The sequence below is a fragment of the Drosophila mauritiana genome, chromosome 2R, assembly GCF_004382145.1.
Source record: "Drosophila mauritiana strain mau12 chromosome 2R, ASM438214v1, whole genome shotgun sequence".
Lineage (NCBI taxonomy): Eukaryota > Metazoa > Arthropoda > Insecta > Diptera > Drosophilidae > Drosophila > Drosophila mauritiana.
The window spans coordinates 11639715-11654542 of NC_046668.1; the positions used below are offsets into that span (position 1 = coordinate 11639715).

The 14828-nt window shown below is 47.0% G+C and overlaps 5 protein-coding genes across 6 annotated transcripts; 3 read left to right on the forward strand and 2 right to left on the reverse strand.

The window, feature by feature from the left end:
* The first annotated feature begins 83 nt into the window (after nucleotides 1–83).
* Nucleotides 84–5902, forward strand: LOC117138136 (transcription factor Dp). 2 transcript variants are annotated; one of them, XM_033300009.1, is made up of 9 exons: nucleotides 84–748; nucleotides 3164–3321; nucleotides 3388–3454; nucleotides 3524–3653; nucleotides 3717–4050; nucleotides 4119–4354; nucleotides 4413–4495; nucleotides 4559–4642; nucleotides 4701–5902. In XM_033300009.1, exons 1-9 carry the CDS (start codon nucleotides 682–684, stop codon nucleotides 4883–4885), a joined length of 1344 nt encoding a protein of 447 aa, XP_033155900.1. In that variant the 5' UTR covers nucleotides 84–681; the 3' UTR covers nucleotides 4886–5902. The 2 variants fall into 2 exon arrangements, with proteins under 2 accessions (XP_033155900.1, XP_033155901.1); XM_033300010.1 differs by having other exon boundaries at nucleotides 3527–3653.
* A 106-nt stretch (nucleotides 5903–6008) lies between these two features.
* LOC117138137 (probable peroxisomal membrane protein PEX13) lies at nucleotides 6009–7987 on the reverse strand. Its single transcript, XM_033300011.1, has 3 exons — nucleotides 7036–7987; nucleotides 6743–6972; nucleotides 6009–6606 (listed from the first exon to the last, which is right to left on the reverse strand). Exons 1-3 carry the CDS (start codon nucleotides 7704–7706, stop codon nucleotides 6185–6187), a joined length of 1323 nt encoding a protein of 440 aa, XP_033155902.1. The 5' UTR covers nucleotides 7707–7987; the 3' UTR covers nucleotides 6009–6184.
* A 340-nt stretch (nucleotides 7988–8327) lies between these two features.
* Nucleotides 8328–9387, forward strand: LOC117136642 (transmembrane protein 183). Its single transcript, XM_033297634.1, has 2 exons — nucleotides 8328–8438; nucleotides 8500–9387. The coding sequence occupies exons 1-2, from the start codon at nucleotides 8372–8374 to the stop codon at nucleotides 9369–9371; spliced, it is 939 nt and encodes a 312-aa protein (XP_033153525.1). The 5' UTR covers nucleotides 8328–8371; the 3' UTR covers nucleotides 9372–9387.
* An 89-nt stretch (nucleotides 9388–9476) lies between these two features.
* Nucleotides 9477–12652, reverse strand: LOC117136641 (sulfhydryl oxidase 1). The gene is made up of 2 exons (XM_033297633.1): nucleotides 11080–12652; nucleotides 9477–10252 (listed from the first exon to the last, which is right to left on the reverse strand). Exons 1-2 carry the CDS (start codon nucleotides 12502–12504, stop codon nucleotides 9767–9769), a joined length of 1911 nt encoding a protein of 636 aa, XP_033153524.1. The 5' UTR covers nucleotides 12505–12652; the 3' UTR covers nucleotides 9477–9766.
* Nucleotides 12653–13542: 890 nt separating this feature from the next.
* LOC117137028 (probable palmitoyltransferase ZDHHC24) lies at nucleotides 13543–14813 on the forward strand. The gene is made up of 2 exons (XM_033298234.1): nucleotides 13543–13845; nucleotides 13898–14813. The coding sequence occupies exons 1-2, from the start codon at nucleotides 13608–13610 to the stop codon at nucleotides 14509–14511; spliced, it is 852 nt and encodes a 283-aa protein (XP_033154125.1). The 5' UTR covers nucleotides 13543–13607; the 3' UTR covers nucleotides 14512–14813.
* The last annotated feature ends 15 nt before the right edge of the window (nucleotides 14814–14828 follow it).

Below are 14828 nucleotides of genomic sequence, written 5' to 3' on the forward strand. Positions count from 1 at the left end.
GTTTACATCCGCGACCAGTGCACGATAGCGACCGCCGCACTCAGCTGCTTACAACACTGCGTAAATTGATGCGTAAATTGGCGCGCACTGTCTGCCATTTCATTCGCACCCGCACACAGCCTGCTTTGCCTTTCCCACATGAAAACGAAAAGCAGCCACTTGGTGGAAATTTTGTGACCATTTTGCTGCGCTTAGAAATTGCGGAAATTCGCGCTGCTGCCAGCCGTTCGATAGCTAAGAGTCCGCCGTATCTTTTGCCACTAATCTCGTGAAAATCCGTGCGCCGCAACTACGTGAAAAAGGCCACCGAAAAAGGGCCGCCGCTGTGAGTGTGTGTGAGCAGCAGAAAAGAAAAAAATGCCCTGCCGCTGGAAGTGAAAAATGCGCTCGCCATTTTGACTTGGGGCGACACTTATTTTTTGTACAAGTGCGCTCCCCATTGCAGTCGTCGTCGTCGTGGTCGCGGTCCGCATCCGGATTTGCACACGTGCCCCAGTCCGTAGGTGCAGTACGTCCGCCTATCCACCGCCGTCGCCCCATTCCAGCGCCATTTGCCCCCCCCTAGCGCACACGTTGCGGCAAAACGGCACGTAGCTCGGCTGATTCCTTCTGTTTTTGGCGGTCCACCTGGTGAGCGGTAAGCGACAACAACAAGATCACTTGATCTCCGGCGACCGAAAAATGGCGCATTCGACGGGCGGTACGGTGAAGGCCGATGAGGTGAACTTCTTCTACCGGAATGAGCACGGTAAGTGGGCGGAAGCGGGGTCCTGTGATAGGAGTTTTGCTCACGGTGGAGTGAGTGCACTCCGTCCCTCCCCTCTAGTCCTACACACACACACACCCCCTCATACACAAGGCGACCCACACAGATACGCTACAAAGTTGCATGGGCAGCGTAAAACGCCATCTTTGCTTTTTCGGGTTTCTTTTGCCTACCATATTCATCGTTTGATACGCTTTGCGGGGGGAGGCCAACGAGACGAACCGAAAAGAGTGCTAGAAATTGGCAAAAAGTAATAATAAAAGACAGAGAGACCCCCGCGAAATAACAACTTATATCGGTGAGCCACCCAGCCCCGCCCCCTTCTGCCATCTACGCCCATCGCCCAGTTGGCGCGCTCACTCACACACACACGCACATGCACACACACTAGCACGCGCGCGTTTTCTCCTACTTATTTTTTGTTTTTTTTTCATTGGGCGGCGAACAGCTGATTACTTCGCCGCCACTGCGAATTCGCTTTGAGGATTTAGCATGAAGTGAAGTAGTGATAAATCGTTGATTCTAGCTACGTACATAGGTATTATTGTGTGGGACATTGTAAATTCAACTTGAAACAAATGTATCTGAACAGCGTGACATTCTACCATATCTTAGCGAGTGGGAGAGAGACGGGGCTCATCACCAAGAGAGATCGGGGTGAGAAAAAAAGCCACAACAAGAACAACACTGTCACACACACACTCGTAGTCAGCCACGAAGCTGAAGCCCAAAACAGGCGAGCGCAAATAGGTGTAAGCGCTGTACACGTGTGTGGTTGTCCGTCGCCGCGTTTATGCGGCATTTACCGTAAACCGCAGTAGCCAACTGATTGACTTCATGAGTTTCATTCAGTAATGATACCAAATAAAAAGAAAATAAAACATTGTTAAGATGTCTTTAAGAAAGCAAGAAAATGAAGTATTCATTTATAAACTTTACTTTCTTATGGATAGCTTTATGAAAATGACTGAAAATCGATCATAGCGTCTTGGATATGTTCCCAATATGTAACGACATAGTAATATGCAATCCATGATATTGGATTTTGTTGAATTGGTGCACACATAAACGCTGTATATAGACCAGTATATCAGCCTGCGCGTACCAGCGAGTTACCTGTAGTTATCTAGTTGACTGGTGCAGGCGAACTATGGAACTGCTTTTCCAATTGCTGGGATTATGGTTTCACCCGCATTTTGGGACTCTGCCTAGGCATTGTAGGATAATTCCCGCCGAATTTAAGGCTCCCATCGCTACCATCTGGTATGACAGTCCGGCATTTTCTGGCATGTGTCGCTGTTCAAGCCCCCGTGAGTCTGACTCACATGCAGGTGTGTGTGTGCGTGTGATGTGTCCGTGGGTGCGGGAGAGTTGGCAGGTATTTTTAGCGCTCGACCCTTTGCGGTTTTTGTTTTGGGCATCTTCATCTGCATTACGCGTTGTCCACCTGCTTTGTTGTTATGATTATGCAAATATTGGGCTGGCGACAGGTGAATAATTATTACATCGAATGAATACCATCTAAAACTGGAAATGTTTAGAAAAGCCGGTTAGATACGAAACCCAGGGGTGCCAAACAAGTAGTCTTAAGGGGTTTCCGTTTAATTCTGTCTTGATATTATAGTATAGGTTGCTTTGGAATGGAAGTGTGTATAAATAAATAAAATTTACTAAAGAACGCAGCTAAGAACTGTGATTTGTTATGTCACGCTTTTAAAAATACTAACCGGTATCATACTTGATTTTAGTTTTTATTCTGTAATATCAGAAATGCAATCTGTTTAGGCTTCTGCTTGCTTTATTGTTTTTCCAGTTAAAGGCCGAATAGTAAAGGGAAATCTATAATCGCACTATATTTAATTCAATTTATATTCGAATTCGGATTAATCGGACTAATGGCTGATCAACAATCTCGTCGAGTCACGAACTTTAGTATTGAACCATCTCTAGTTGGTTAAGGGTCACGTGGTTGCCATCACTAATGTCCAGGCGATCTGGTTTCGGGTTGTTTATGCTTCTGCATTTTTATCCTTGTCACACCGATTGAAGCACACGCACACTCACCACCAGCACGTGAGTGTGGGTATAAGTTTCAGTATGTGTGTATGCACCCCAATCTTACTGTGCCGCTCGCCTTTCGTTGTTGTATTCCGACTCCACTGCGCTTAACTCGCTCCATTCTCTTCACTTCGCTGCGATGAATTCACCGTATATACGGCGAAAAAACGCATCGTTGATAGTACCACACACACATTCAGTTACTCGCTAACACTGTGACACCCATGTGTGTCTGTGGAGTACATGCAGTTTTGTTATCAACGACGGCATTTCAGTCGCGTGTTATGTGTATATCGGAAACTAAGAAACCTCCGCATCTTCCAATTTCAAATTCTGCAGGACAAATATCCAAAATGCTGAAGCCGGCCCAAAACAAGTCCGAAATGGAGGGCGGTAAGCCCGTGGCGGTGGTCTACGCCACCGGTTCATCCGCGCGCAACAGCGGAAGTGCTAGCGGCATCGGCAACGTGGGACGCATGGGCGCCTTTAGTCAGATGGTAAGTGTAGAAGGCGGTTCCCCACGTTGCTTACACTTAGTACCTAACGATCCGATTTAAACGCAGGGCTCCAGCAGTCAAGGGCAGTTTATACGGCTGCAGGACAACGGACTGTCCATTCCAAAAACAGAAGGTAAGCGTGTCTGACTCACGTTGATCCTCCTCTTACCACTTCAATTAATGATTGTCTCCCTTATTGTAGCAGGTACTACCTACACCACCGTTTCGGCGCAAAAGACTTCGGGTGCTGGCAGTGGTCTTTACGACTTGCCATTGAAGGGAGATCGCTATGTGAAATTTACGCCAAATCCCATGAAAATGAAATCAAAACTGTAAGTAGTAACCAACCGAGCAGGATCGAGGAGGATACTACAGCTTTGTTCCTTTCCAAACAGCCATGCCATTCAGAGCAACTCGTTGCACTCCATGTCCGCCTCCTCATCGTCCGTTCAAAGGAAACGCAAGCCGGACAAGGCAGGCAAGGGTTTGCGCCATTTCTCGATGAAGGTATGCGAAAAGGTGGAGGAGAAGGGCAAGACCACCTACAATGAGGTGGCCGACGACCTGGTCAGCGAGGAGATGAAGAACAATGCGTACGACAACAACTGTGATCAAAAGAATATCCGACGTCGTGTCTACGATGCGCTCAACGTACTGATGGCAATCAATGTTATTTCCAAGGACAAGAAGGAGATTCGCTGGATAGGACTGCCCGCAAATTCGGCAGAGGTGGGACTTGTGTTCACCAAAGGCACCAAACTCCATGCTAATGTGATAATGTTGTCCCCTTTCCATAGACATTTCTGGCCCTGGAAGAGGAAAACAGTCAGCGCCGCGAGCGAATAAAACAGAAAAACGAAATGCTGCGCGAAATGATCATGCAGCATGTGGCGTTCAAGGGATTGGTCGAGCGGAACAAGCGAAACGAGAGCCAAGGCGTGGTGCCTTCCCCGAATGCCTCGATCCAGCTACCGTTCATCATCGTGAACACGCACAAGTCCACGAAAATCAACTGCAGTGTGACCAACGACAAGTGAGCTCACATTCAGTCGGAGTATGGCTTGTATTCTATTCGGAATATATCGTTTCAGGTCCGAATACATATTCAAGTTCGACAAAACCTTCGAAATGCACGATGACATTGAGGTGCTCAAGCGTATGGGATTCCTATTGGGTGAGTGTGTTTAATATTGTGCATTCGGGATGAGAAATTCATTGCATATGCTATTACTTGCAGGACTGGATAAGGGCGAATGCACGCCGGAGAACATTGAACGAGTCAAGTCCTGGGTGCCTCCGAACCTCGCCAAATACGTAGAAGGTATATGGCCTTATATTGCCTTTCAGTTCAATGTTATTAAATTTTATATTTGGCCCAGCCTACGGCACCGGCAAGACTGGCGAAAACATGTACGAATCGGACGACGAGGACAATGAGTTCAACGGGTACCTGGAGTCGGCCAATGAGTCCCAGGGCTTTGCACAACACTCGGCACAACACACCACCGATGGCGAATTCAAGCTGGAGATGGACGATGACGAGCTGGACGACGACATTGATTGAGCTGATAGTGCCGCCGTCATTGTGCCAGCCATGGCCGATGCGGACACGGATGCGGATGGAGGAGCAGATGCTGATGCGGAGGACACGTTTAGTTTTACGTTTATCAACGCTTTGTTAGGATTGCCACGGCCCCCTGGTTAGTCAGGAGCCGCACTCCACTCCAATCCACTCCACACCCAATCCGACCCACCCACACAATTGGTTTTGTTTACTTCTCAATGAGACTCTTAAATTATATATATAAAATCTCGCAGCGACGAGAAAGATTCGGTAGTTCATGTAAGTGTAGTTTGCATACACAGTTCGTAATTGTATCATTGAAGATTTATGTTTAAGCTGGAACGTTTTTAAAATAATTTGTCTAGTTAAGCAGAACGCGTTTTTAGTTCAAACCACAATTCACATAAGGCAATACCGCGCAACCACAGGCCCAGACTAATGTTCACTCTCTAATTAGTTGTTATCAGTCTCCCTTTTCCCCCCCAATGGCCTTTTCATGTTTGGGTAGGCTTAAGCAAAAGCGATAATGTTATGGGTAATTGTCTCTTAATAATATAATATACCAAAACTGTACACAACCGCAGTGAAATGCAATTATTTTTAGAATGCCACGAGCAGTTTGAACTGCAGACAAGAGCGAACATATGAAATATGTTTAATTTGCTAACACCCTTCGACAAAGCGATTGTTTTAGATTCTCAAAACCCACATTTTAAGTTGACAAGGGAGTGCAGATAGTTGCGAAATAATCAACCTACCTAATTAGTAATAACAATTAAAACAAGATATACATCTTCAGAATTTGTATTTATATTATTGAACCTTCTTCAAGTGAATACAACAGCATGCAAATACAAATTAGTAGTCAAGTATAAGGCGTTATCAATTAAGTGTCGAGCATGTAGTTGTGTAATGAATCGAAATAATTGCATGGACGGAAAGGAAATTACAAACAAGTGAGACGAAATCGAACCGAGTGACAAGTTAATAAAGAAGTAATTTGCATATTGTAAAATATGATAAACCGAGAATTTAATCTTTTCCTCCTCCCTTCTGCTTGCACACCTTTCACAGAGCGATTTAACTGAGAAGCCCCTGCACCACCCAATAAGTCAACAACCCATGACATCGCATATGGTTAATGTTTACTTTCATTGGGATCGCTGACTAATAAACATTTACAACTAAATGGAAATATACAAAAGGCGGAAGATAACTTAAAATACAGGGACGTACATATACAGAAGCTGATCCAAACATAACTTAAACTTAAGCTAATTATCCGAGGATTTGGTCGGCTCAGGCGAATCCCTCGCCCAGCACAGCTGACGTCGTTGAGGGCGGACCCAAAGGCACCTGCTGCTGGGCAGCCAGGTTAAAGTCGTAGTTCATCTGCTGCTCCAACGGCGGAGACGCAAAGGCTCCCGCGGACAAATTCATTAGTTGGGGCTGTGGCTGAGCGGGCTTGGTTTGATCCTGCATCTCTTGGCGCATTTGTTGTGGCGATTTCACATAACTAATTGGAATGATGCCGGAGGTCTGTCCGTTGGTGGTGGCTAGAGCCCAGCCAGTGTTCAGCAAATTGAGCGTCTGCTGGATGTCGCGGGGAGCCACATGTAGCGTTTGGCCGGCGCGCAGCGAAAGCTCGCTCGGGCTGCGACCTACGAAGTCGTAAATGGCCTGAGTCTGAATCGGCGCAGTCCACTTGGCCGGATTACGGGCTGGTTGGGATGAGAGCACAAGCGTTATTCGAAGTCTTATCTTAACAGGCCTTATCGGCCAGATTATAGCACATGGACGGAGCAAAGTGCTCTCGATTAGATAAACTAGCCTGTGCAATGTGCAGGCAGGGCTTACCTTCCTCCTGGGCGGTGTTCGTCACGGTTCCCAGCAGCTTCATGATCAAGTAGGGAGCAGTGAAGATGAAACTGATGAAGGCCAGCACCGGCCAGGGTGAGTTGGCCTTTCGCGGCACATTAGGTGCTCCTCTCGCCTGGCCATTGTTTTCGTTCAGTGCCTCGGCAAAGGCCTTCTTGAAGGCCGCCGATGAGGGGTCCAGGTTCGATAGGCGCAGCCAATAGAGAATCCTTTAACGAAATATACATATATAGTTATATATATAGGCTTCCACACTATTGCACCGCACTCACTTCCTGTACATCCAGTTTAGACCGCGGAATATGGCAAACGTAGTCCAAAATTGGGCAAACACACTTCGCAGCCGGACAAAGTTCGTTGCCACGCCGAGAATGGCCCGAAACGAGCTGGTCAGCGCGAAGAATGTGGAGTCCAGCATGGAGGCGATGTTGCCGATGGCCGACACCAGGGATTCGATGCTCTGAAAGGCCGGGCGCGAGCTGGACTCAGCCATATGAATGAACCGCTGCTCCGCATCGTTTTCACCCATTGATCCAAATCTGTTGTACCCTCCGCCGAAGCCACCACCATAGCCTCCGCCATAGCCACCTCCATAGCCGTATCCACTTCCAAATCCACCTCCAAGTCCACTTCCAAATCCACCCAGTCCACCATATCCAAAGGCGCCACTGTTGAAGCCACCATAACCCCCGAGTCCGTAGTTGTTTCCGCCGTACCCGCTGCCGAAACCACCGAACTGTTGTGTCTGCTGGAATGGGGATTGCGGCAAAGGAGGGGGCTGCGCCGGTCCGGGCAGCGCCCTAACATTGCCGTATGGAGTGCGCAGCACCGCTTCCGGCGGAGATCCTCCGGCGCTGGAAACGCCAACTCCGATGCTGCTCGAGGGCGGCAGCAGCGGTGCCTCGCTGATCACCGCACTGCGTAGGTTATTGTTGTCGACCATGGTGACGAAATCCGACTGACTTCGGACAAAAGGAAAAGTGCTGTGAACTTTACCCCACGGCACGGTAGTTGCTTTTTTACGTTCGGCTCGATAGTCGCTTTTTGGCGCTGATTTGGACGGACGGTAAGTGACCGCTTCGTGCGGATTTGCTCGTTGTTATGGCCTCGGATCTCCAGCAGAGTCTTATCAACGAACTTTGGCGAAATTTTTGTTTTAACAATTAATCAATTTTAGCAGTTGTACCGTTTTATCTATTTCCAGCTAGATTTAGCGAGATTTCCAACAGGGGATGGCACTTGAACAGAGTTACCAGATCTGGGTTATATATCTCTAGCTACTCCTAACGGTAAATAGCTAGAGTTTGTGATAGTTATGCTCCTTCAAAAGCTTAGCTAAATGAAATTATTTTTATAACACAAATTATTTTGATAATTAACTTGCGGCAAAGTAACAAATTCAGTTAAAATTTATGTTTTTTGTTTAAACAAACTGTCCCTTGATGTTCGTTTCTGCATTACAAATATATAACAATAAAAAATAGAACAGTGACAATAAAATAGCCTTATTATTGTTGTTTAATTACATTCGCGGCGGATGACAACTCTGTCGCACATCACTAACTCGCAAATGAACAACAGCTGTTGAACCAGCGAGAGCCCAATACAATGAGTTTTGATGCCGATTGTGATGAGTTTATTCGAAACAAACTATTCCGTACCAGAGGGAAATGTAGTAAGTTGACCCGCCTACTTGGGTGCTCCGAACTTGCAGTGCAAATTTACCTCACTCTCAGCCATATATGCCCGGCAATCGGATGTCTGCGTAGCGGTGAAGCAAAAGTCCATATCCCGAGCCACTGCACCCACTTTGGCCATGGCGGAGGGCAACAACAACAATGTGATCAACATGCGGCATGACATTTGGTTCCACATATCAATGCACATTGACCCGGAGGACGTGCAGACCTTCGCTCTCATATGTAAACAAACCGCCAGGCTGGTGGCTTCTCGGGCCTTTTGGCGCAATCTTTACCGGCGTCACTGCACCGGTGCCACCTCTGGTTGGAATCTGGACCTGCCGGCCGAGCTGCAGCTGGAGCCGATACGCAATTGTGATACCCGGGCGCTCAGATCCCTTGTCATAGAGGCGCTCTTCCACTGCCACCGACCGCTGAAGGTTCGCCTGGAGCTAGGTTATAACCTGGACTGGATGTTACAGCGCATCTTTGTGTCCTGTTGGCAGACGCAGTACCAGTGTCTATGGATCATGTGCTACAAGTTTTGGAACCGACAGTCCCATGAGCAGGACGAAACGGAGACGGACACGAGTGAAGTTGTTAATGACTGGGAATCGCTGGCGGATGATGATGCGGCCAAGCTAGCTCCAACTTTTGGTAATCCCCACGAGGGTGTGGTTCTGCTTATTGTTCTGTGCCGCCACTTCGTGCCAACTCCCAACCAGCTAGCCTATGGCCCTCAGCAGGCACGTTACCGTCTGCGGGCCACCCGGGAACTCCTCTGCACGGATATGCGGGCCAAGAACCTAGAGCTAGACTTCGCTGAGGATGGCTGCCGAAATGTGTCGGTAACCGTTAAGCACGCTCGCATCGAAAAGTACAAAGTATTGCCCTGGTGGCATCCGGACTTCCAGAGATTCGTTAAATAAAACCCACGCAACGCAACCATTGTCAGTTTCTTATCTGCAATATTTCTGTGTTCGCACCTTATCACAAGTGCTACCGCCCAAAACAAGTGTTCAACATTGTGAACATTCGTCTAGCATTGATCGTTTTTATTCAAACTGTCACTTCTGGAGGGAAAAATCACATTTGCATGCCTAAGAATAAAGCAATCAGGTGCATCGTCGTGGTAAAAAGCGATTATGTTAGGGACTACAACTGGAAGAGGACTGATCGTTCATACATATATACACATACTTTTAACTTAATCATAATTCTAGGTGCCACGAATAAAAAACATGCAAGGAGGTGGCGTGTTAAATTCCGTTTCTCGGTGTCTTTTGTTGTTTAGAATAAGTGGAAGCTTTCCTTTGGGATTAACCTACACCTTGCCCAGCAGGTCGTGGCCATAGGGCTTCTTGCGGTATCCCTTGAAGGCGAACAATTTAAATGCCAACACCATCATCACAATGCAGAAGGCGTACAGCAGCATGCCCATTCGCATATCCATGTCGGTGAAGACGCTTGAGATCTGTCGCTTCTGCCGCATCTTGTCCGCCGTGGGATGCAGCAGCTCCTCCCGCTGCACACCGTAACGGCTGACGAACTGCGGATTGTGTATGTTCTTGAGGAAGCCCAGCACGGCGTCCTTGTTCCATTCGATCTCCAAGTTCTCCGACTTGGAGTCGGGCGTGCGGTAGCATTCGCTGCAGCTATCCGGCGCTGGGAATTGCTTCTTTGGGAACTCTGGATCCTCGGTGGCGTCGCCTGCCAGGCGCTGGTTCACCTCGTTGTGCGCTGCCCAAAGCCACAGAACGGCTTCCTCTTTGTTCGGCACACTCCAGATTTTTCGCCTCGATGCCATTGCCTGTGAAATGCAAACAAAATAAGTTACTCAATGCGTGAGCGACACAAAAAAAACAACTGTTGTCACAGCTGCCGAACGAACACCTAGTTAATTACAGTGGTACCTCGATGAGAGCAACGCCAAAAAGAAATGCATTTGGGTACAAAATCTATTTACAAGAGGATGGCTCAACTATAGCAAAATATTAATCCGAAACAAGAGAGAACACAATCGACTATCAGATACCCATTACCCAACTAGTGGGGAGCAATTTCAAAATTATTTGAAATGAAACAGTATTGTAAAGGTAAGTAAGCAAGTGATCATTTACATTTACCTGACTACAAATTGCCCTTGAAGCCTACTAATAAATAACTTGTGTAGTTAGCCTTAAGAGAAAGTAGTTGTGTGACTCACGGATTATTTGTGAATAACAAATAAAATCTCGGCTCAGCGGGAGGGTCAGAAAAACAGAAAACAATTATCAGAGTGACTACATCGTGGTTATTCAATTAGTGGAGTACGTGTAGCGAAATCAATACCAAGTAGGCACTGCAGATTACCCGTGAAGCCCCGGGAATCGGAGGTGCTGATCCGCAGACTGGATTTTTTAATGAACACAGCATTAAATTATACACAAGTGCTGCTGTTTAATGGTCTAATTTGGGCGGTAAATTAGTTTTCTGCTAAAAAAAGATCGAATTTGCATGCACGGAAAATTCCGAGAGTCAGCACTCAAGTCTTTTGTTTGGTAATCAACTATCCTACCCTACCCCATAACGATCGGCTTCCTAATCAGCACTATTGTGGTCATTAGCACGTAGCTACCTCTCCGCCTGCTGACTCACCTGAAAGTGCTCGGAGCACTCGGTGCAGCCGAAGAAGTTCTTGATGTAACCGTGCATGGCCTGCAAGACTTCCAGCGGATCCTGAGACTCCTCATTGTTGGCCGCCTGCACGGTCATGAAGTGGAAGAGTGTCCACAGGGAGCAACTGAAGCCGCGCAGGCGAGGACTGGATCCAACGCAACCCACAAAGTGGGTGGAGGAGTAGACGGGCGAGAGGTGGGCCTCTAGGCGCTTCAGCTCCTCCTCGAACTGGCTGCCCGTCAGTTTATCGTTGAACTGTACCACATAGTCCTTCAGCTTGGACACCAGCTGGTGTCCATTGGCGCCGAGCGGATTGTAGCGCTGCAGCACTGCTAGGAATCGCTGCAGTGCGAGCAGTTTCTCGCCACTGATCTCGCCCACCTTAGACACCTCGTTGTGAAGCACCGTCCGTATGGCCTGCTCGAGATCCGCCTGGTAGACAAAGTGCTTGTTCCGGTGCACTTCATCGATCAATTCGTTCTGCCCCTTAATCTTGGACGCCGGCGTAGCCGATGGTTGGTGCACCGTCACTGGCCTAGGAGTGATATTCTTCTTGCCCAGCACATCCCACAGCTTCTTGGCATACGATTCACCATTAGTAGATTCCGGCGCGTACGCCGTAATCTCACCTTTGCGATCCACCAAGCTGATGGGCAGATTGGTCGGGTCAATCTTGAATTTGGCGGCCACTGCTGGATCAATGACGCGCCGGACGCTCACCGCTGGCCACTGAGTCATGAACAGAGCCACCTCGACTCCTAGAGTGGTGTTCTCCGGTTCGTGGACTACTGCCACGTACTGCGTGACGCTGCTGAGACCTTCGAACAAACTGCTGGCTGAATCGTTCTCCGTTAAGTAGTGAAAGTTTGGCCAGTAGGAATTGTTGTGGCTGCTGGTCAGGTTCTCTGCGGCCACCATACCCGCGAGTATCTCGCGGATCTCGTTTATATCCTGCGTATGCAGACTCTGCCCGTAATGCTGAGGACCCGGCTGGAAACCGGGGCCCAGGTAACGTAGCGTTGGATAGCCCATCACCTCGTAGTTGCGGCAGACGCCATTGTTCTCCTCGGCGGCGCAATCGATGGCCGCCACGATGAGCACCTCCGACCAGGGCAACAGGTGCTCCGCTACCGACTTGTAAGTGGGTGCGAATCTGCGACAGTGGCCGCAGTAAGTATTGTAGAACTCGACTAAAGCTCCGCGATTCTGGTCCACCACGGTAGCATTGAAGTTGTCGACCGACAGGCGGATAACCTTATCCCCGTCGTCGTAGAGACCCAGCGTGGGATCGGATGGAGCGGACTGCTGCTTGAGGAGCGCCTCGTATCGCGGAAGGGGAACGCCCGCGGTTGCGAAGTCCACCAGCAGGGCGACGGCCAGAATCACCAGGTGCGACGCCGACATTTTGCGGATCTACCCAATTTGCGGGAGCGGTTTACGGCTGCGATTCGTACGGAATGCGATGTGGAACGCGACTGCACTGCTGCGATAAGATTTAACTTCAGCGAAGCATTTGGAATGTTTTACGGTCGCAAGTGGTTTGATTAACTGCTGCCAGGGATGCCAAATCGTCTGCTTTCTAGCTAGGATTCTTCAGCTATTGCCAAAACCCGCGAAGCGAAACGATGTTAAACGTTTTCGTACCATGTAATATGTGCACTTTTGAATTACTTTGCTTATTACTTTGTTTTATTCCGAGGAAAAGTAATTTTAAGTAATTTTTTCTTAATTACTAGCTACAAGAATTCATTACTACTGCGAACTAGTTCCCTCCCAAAAGAACTTCTAATAAATAACAGTTTCAAGACCTAAAAAAGCAAAATATTATTAAAGTTATATAAAAATAACAGCGCACCTAGGTTATGACTGCTTGCACTCTACATCAAGGAAATGATTATTTTTCACAATTTAAAACTCTTCATTGTTTAGTAAAACATTTTTTTTAAATTTATTGTTTCGTTCGTCATATTGTTTTCGATAAGCCGCATAAAAAACCCATCCTATTATGTATGCACACGTATATATTGATGGAATCGCTTTTACAAATTCTAAGAAAAAAGTAAAGCAAAGATCCCATTGAAGCGCTGTGCCTTATCAATTTTGTATGGTTTTTGTAATGTACTGTGAAAACCCATTATCAAGTCTTTCTTTTATTTAAAATAAATTTTAGTTTTAATTTCAAGTTTCTATATATTTATATAAAGCAAACTTAAGATTAAATATCACGAATATAACTAATGTACATGTGTATTCTTTAGTATACCTTCGTTTATAGCATTTGATTTATTCGTATTAAGTTACTTTTAATTACCTTAAATATTTATATTTTAAAACCGGATGGCCTCTGTTAAATTCAATCTTATTTAACATTGTACTGGTTCCCAGTAAAGAATTGTGTTCTAACCGTTTCCTCTTACTCGGCTTAACAGTGTAACCGTTAGCAGCAGAGCCAAAAATCGCTTTGCAGCACTGTCTCAGTTGGGGGCACAAAAAATAACGGGAGCAAGATGATTTTGCGCTCGTGGGATCGGGTTAAACCTCGTTCCATTTCGGATTTCGCGTGTTTCCTCCTGGTGGCTGTCTTTGTGCCCGTGACATACATCTTCCATGTGACCATTGTTATGCCTGAACTGTTTGCCATCGGAGGGATTTGGTACACGTTATTATGGTTGGCCAGCCTGTTCATCATCTTCAACATCACATCAAACATGCTGGCCTGCATGCTTGTGGACACTAGTATCCGCAGTGGGTAGATAGCAGTGACTTTGTAGTATCCCTTCTAAGATTGTCTTTATAGAGGAGCTTCTGAAGCCACCGTTGGATGAGGCGCAGCTGGCACGGTGGCACTCTTGCCAGGATTGCCAGACGCTGGTGCCACCTAGATCCTGGCACTGCGAAGTGTGCAACGTGTGCGTGCTGAAGCGGGACCACCACTGTCGGTTTACTTGCTGCTGCATCGGGCACCACAACTACAGGTACTTTTTCTACTACCTGGTGTACATGATCATCGGATCCTTGGCGGCCGCTATCATGGAGAGCATCTATCTGTGGCATCTCCATCTGGACATCTACTGGCGTTGGTCCACGCTGTTCACCATGTTTGCTCCCGTGGTTAGCCTAATGCTATCTCCAAGCTGGGAGTCCTTCTACTTGGTCATATATGATCTCACCCTTCTGGGCTTCGCCATATCATCCCTGCTCCTTGTCTTCCACTGGTCGATATTCAAGAGCGGTTCGGTGACACGCGAGCGCGGCACAAGAAAGTACGATCGCGGCTTGCGGGGTAACCTGGAGATGGTTCTGGGCAAGAGAATGCATCTCACCTGGCTGTCGCCGTTTCTACGCAGCGATCTGCCACACGACGGTGTGAACTGGGAACCCATAGCCGCCTTTGCTCCAAAGGAGGAATAGATCTGAATTGTGTCTTACCCATTCTTGACATTCATTAGAGGCATTTACTTATATCTACTTCATAAAAAATTACTAATCAGTATTGTTTATTTTAAGACTCACTCACTAGTCAACATCTGAATCAGAAATAGTATCCAAATTCTTTGTGTATATCATACGTTTCACAACTTGACCAAGAGAAATTAATTTTTAATGTTTACAAGTCTCACATTTGATCAGCTTACAAGTTAAAATAGTACAAAACCCTTTTATTAACATAAAGCTTTACAAAAAATTTAGAATTAATATTTAATTAATCTGTTTAATGAAAGAATACA